Genomic DNA, 3,772 nt, shown 5'->3' with positions numbered 1-3,772 from the left:
CGGGGGCGGCGGTGCCTTGCGTAGCCCCAGTCCTCCAGGCCAGGGTTTGTGTGGCGAACTCCAGCTTTTTTAGCCTTTATCAAGAGTTATTTGACGCGTACCCAGCTCTCGTCCTTCTCTGCCTTCAGAGGGAAAATTTTCACACCTTTTACGCTGGCACGGTGCGGGCCGGAGCATCGGTGCTGCGGTCGTGTACGGACACAGGGCTTGTACCCCAAAGTCCACCCCGATGCAAACTCCTCCTTTCACTTTTTTGTATAAATCTCCTCCAACTCCACTGTTTTTAAGAGGTGCGAGGGACGGTGGGATGCTCGGGCAGCCGTGGGTGCTGGCGGGTGGGGGGGGGGGAGGGGACACGGCCTTTTTTTTTTCCCACCCAACTTTAGGTAAGTTGCTTTATTTTTTCCCCACTCCTGCTCCTCCCAGCCAAGCAAAGGCAGCGACGTCTCTTCCTCCGGTGGCTTTTGGAGGCTCGGTGTCGGTGGAGCGCTTGCAGGTTCCTCGGTCCCAGGACGTCGGCAGAAGCATCCTCGCAGTCCTCCAGCTGCGGCGATGGTTGTTGCCATCACCTTGACCGTGCCACCCATCTCGCCGTCGCCCGGGGCCGGGCGGTAGCGAGTGCCCGTTCCTCTCCCCTGTGGCAGGAGAGCTTTTTTTTTTTCCCAGGCTTTGCAGACCCGGGTTGTTTATCCACGGCAGATGGTTACTGCGGCAGCTGGGGCTCTTGGCAAGCGTTTATGCCAGATTTATAAACCCGCTGCAGGCACCTGCACCGAGCTGAAGGGTCACGGCATTTATAAATCGTGCCAGGTATCGGTTATCGGCGCCGATGCTGAAATCCTTGTGGCAGGCAGCTGAGCTCAAGGGACCGGGTAGCAGCTCTGCTCCGCACCGCTGAGTAGTTTCCAACGGCGAGTAGATGAGGTGGATCTCGCTCCTGCGGAGTGTGAGTGACCGTGGGCAGCAGAAATGAGGGGGCGGCCACGATTTTGCTGTACAAAGCTCTGAAATGACAAATTGTGGTGGTTTGAGCGGAGGAGAGGTGGGACGTCAGGGTAGAGGGAGGTAGAACAGCAGAAAACACTTTGGCAGCTGGGGCCGGAAAGCATCCCGCGTTAACCCCCCTGTTTTCTGGGATGCTTAAACCTCACCCAGGCAAAAACCACCCGGGCACGATCGCTGTGCGGAGCTGGACCGGCCGTGCCCCTTTGCCACGTCGTGACACCTCAGGCACCACTCCGAAGCCGTCGGCCGAAGCTGGGTCTCCCTCCTCTGCCGATCCCGTAGCCAAGAACGGGTCTGTGTCGTCGCCCCTGCCCTCGGAAGCGGTTTGAACCCACGTGGGGAGAAGGACGCTCCTGGAGTGCGTCTTAGCAAAACAAACACAGAGCCCTGCCTAATTTAAGAGCGGGAATATTTCTTTTTCAAAACGCTGCCAGTGCAATGTTTTGCTGTAGTAGAAAGTAAATGGTAGAAATTAAATATTTCTGTGGGCTCAAAGCAGCGGAAGGGTCCTTCAGGTGGTCGGATGAGGGAAGAGCATCTCCGTCCTCCTCTCCGCAGCCCGGCTTCAGCGCGATGGGCTTTCTGCAGCAGTTTGGGCAGGCCGGAGATGGCGTTTGCTGCGATGGCTCGGGCCAGGGACGGCCCCGGTTCAGCCGATGCCGTTTTCCAAAGCTGCTTCTCCATAACAGGATGTGAAACTTCCCGTGCGGAGTCCCCTGATAACACCGAAGAGCGGAGCAGCGCTCGGTGGGATGCCTTTGGAGTGGGACGGGATGGGGAGGATATTTCCTGACCGTGTGTTTCTGGCTGGAGGAGCCGAGACCTGAAGGTTTTCAACCGGAGTATGAACGTCGGAGGTGCAGAACGGGTCATGGAGGCGGCGGGGAGCTCCCGGGGTCCGGACGGCTTCGCTCCGCTCACAGTGAAACAGGGAGAAGCTGCTTCAGGAGATGCTCTGGGATCCCTGGAGAAGAAGGGGTTTAAAAACTGCCAGGGCTTGCAGTACACAGCTTGCTGCAGGTCTGAACCAGGAGGACTCTGCTCGCGGTCTGCTCCTGCATGTGGGCACCTTCTCACCTGGGCACAATCCCAAATTCCCACCAGCGACCCTCATTAAACGATTCTGCTGAGCCAAGAGGTGCACAGAGACCTCGGAGTGGGCGCGGGGCCGTGGGGCTGTTCTGGGGACGATATCGACTACGTGACAAACCTGGAAACCTGCATCGACCAGAGGGACTTCAGAGGAGCAGGGACGTCGCGGCCGTCGGGGTTCGATGGGAGAGGACGGGAGGAGGTGTCGGAAGGAGCAGAGCATCTGTTGGATATCGTTCTGCTTTTTGCAGAAATTGGATTAAATGCAATGGAGGGAAACGGTCCCGGGGGTCAAGGAAGCGTTGGGGTGCGGGGTGGGCTGGGTGGCAGGAGCCGAGGCAGAGCAGGGTCCGACCGGGACCAGGCGATTTCCAGCCCATCGGGGGACGGAGCATCAGGTGGTGCGGGGTGTTAAATATTTATCCTCTGCCTGGTAGGTGAAAGCGATATCGCCGGCTTAGATGCTGTGCAGATGCGTCCTCGTGTCCCCAGGACGCCTGTGCCGCGCTCGCTGGCAAGGCGGGCAGGGGAGCGGGGCTCCGTGGCGGAGAGGACAGCGCTTACCCCTGAGCTGGGAAGGATTTTTGACGTGGACTACAGATACAAACGATTTCCCACCTGCCCTTTCCCAAAAGGGAACCACCAGGCTGATCCTTCTCCTCTTTTTACCATCCCTTTATTTTGCTGTGCAGCCGTTCCCGGCTCTCCGACGTTTTCCTTGGCTTCCTTTTCTCACGCTCCGTAGCTTTGTGCATGTGCATTTCCAGCATGATTGTACAGTGAACACTTTGCAAGTTTAATTCTGCATCTTAAATGGCAAAATCAGCCGCAGTTGTTTGTTGTTCTGATTTAAAAGCTTGAAAAAGTTGAGCGGCGAGCTCGGCTTAAACCGCGGGGTGCAGGGGGGGCTCCTGGCTCCAAGGGGCTTCTCGAATCGCATTTTGATCTTTGCAAAATGGTCGGTGTGAGCCACGATCGAGGCTTTGGGGTGAGGATACAACAAAAAACCCCAAGGCTGAGCCGGGGCCGAGGCCAATTTGTTCTCCCTCTGCAGGCTTGTGGGGCTCCGGGGGCTGCTGGGGGGGAGGTCGGCTCCGGAGTTTCGGGGAGGAGGATTTCTGGGCAGCAGAACGGGAGGGGAAAAAGTGCTTTGATCCTGCCCTGCTCTGCTTCTGGATGATGAGCCCGGCTCTCCGGTCACGGGAGCATCATCCGGGAGTGGGGAAGAGGGTGGGACGGGAAGAGCCTGCTTCTCTTCTGGAGTTTATCCCGGTGGTTTTAGACTGTGGAGCACGACTGCAAAACCGCCGGCATCTTACCAACCTGCCGCCTTTGTAACACTCTTCCCCCCGACCCTCCTTCCCTAAACCTTTAGCCAGTCAGACTTGCCCCCGAGAGAGAATTCATCAAATCCCTGATCGCCATCGGGAAGCGGCTGGCCACTTTGCCGACCAAAGAGCAGAAGACTCCCGGTGGTTTTAGACTGTGGAGCACGACTGCAAAACCGCCGGCATCTTACCAACCTGCCGCCTTTGTAACACTCTTCCCCCCGACCCTCCTTCCCTAAACCTTTAGCCAGTCAGACTTGCCCCCGAGAGAGAATTCATCAAATCCCTGATCGCCATCGGGAAGCGGCTGGCCACTTTGCCGACCAAAGAGCAGAAGACCCAGGGGC

At 57.8% G+C, this 3,772-nt stretch overlaps 1 protein-coding gene across 1 annotated transcript in view; it reads left to right on the top strand.

The window, feature by feature from the left end:
- Positions 1 to 552: 552 nt before the first annotated feature.
- The window catches only part of LOC104169171 (phosphatidylinositol 4-kinase beta-like), a gene marked incomplete at its 3' end in the record, with an annotated part of 6,397 nt that continues 3,177 nt past the window's right edge, over positions 553 to 3,772 (top strand). The window contains exons 1-3 of the mRNA XM_009710003.1: positions 553 to 611; positions 1,819 to 1,927; positions 3,673 to 3,768. Coding sequence (XP_009708305.1) covers positions 553 to 611; positions 1,819 to 1,927; positions 3,673 to 3,768 — 264 coding nt within the window. The remainder of the gene's footprint in view (positions 612 to 1,818; positions 1,928 to 3,672; positions 3,769 to 3,772) is intronic.

Source organism: Cariama cristata, unplaced genomic scaffold (genome assembly GCF_000690535.1).
Source record: "Cariama cristata isolate BGI_N322 unplaced genomic scaffold, ASM69053v1 scaffold31371, whole genome shotgun sequence".
In the NCBI taxonomy this organism is placed as follows: Eukaryota; Metazoa; Chordata; class Aves; order Cariamiformes; family Cariamidae; genus Cariama; species Cariama cristata.
Note: the sequence above shows the minus strand (reverse complement) of the source record. Positions and strands in the feature narration are given on the sequence as shown.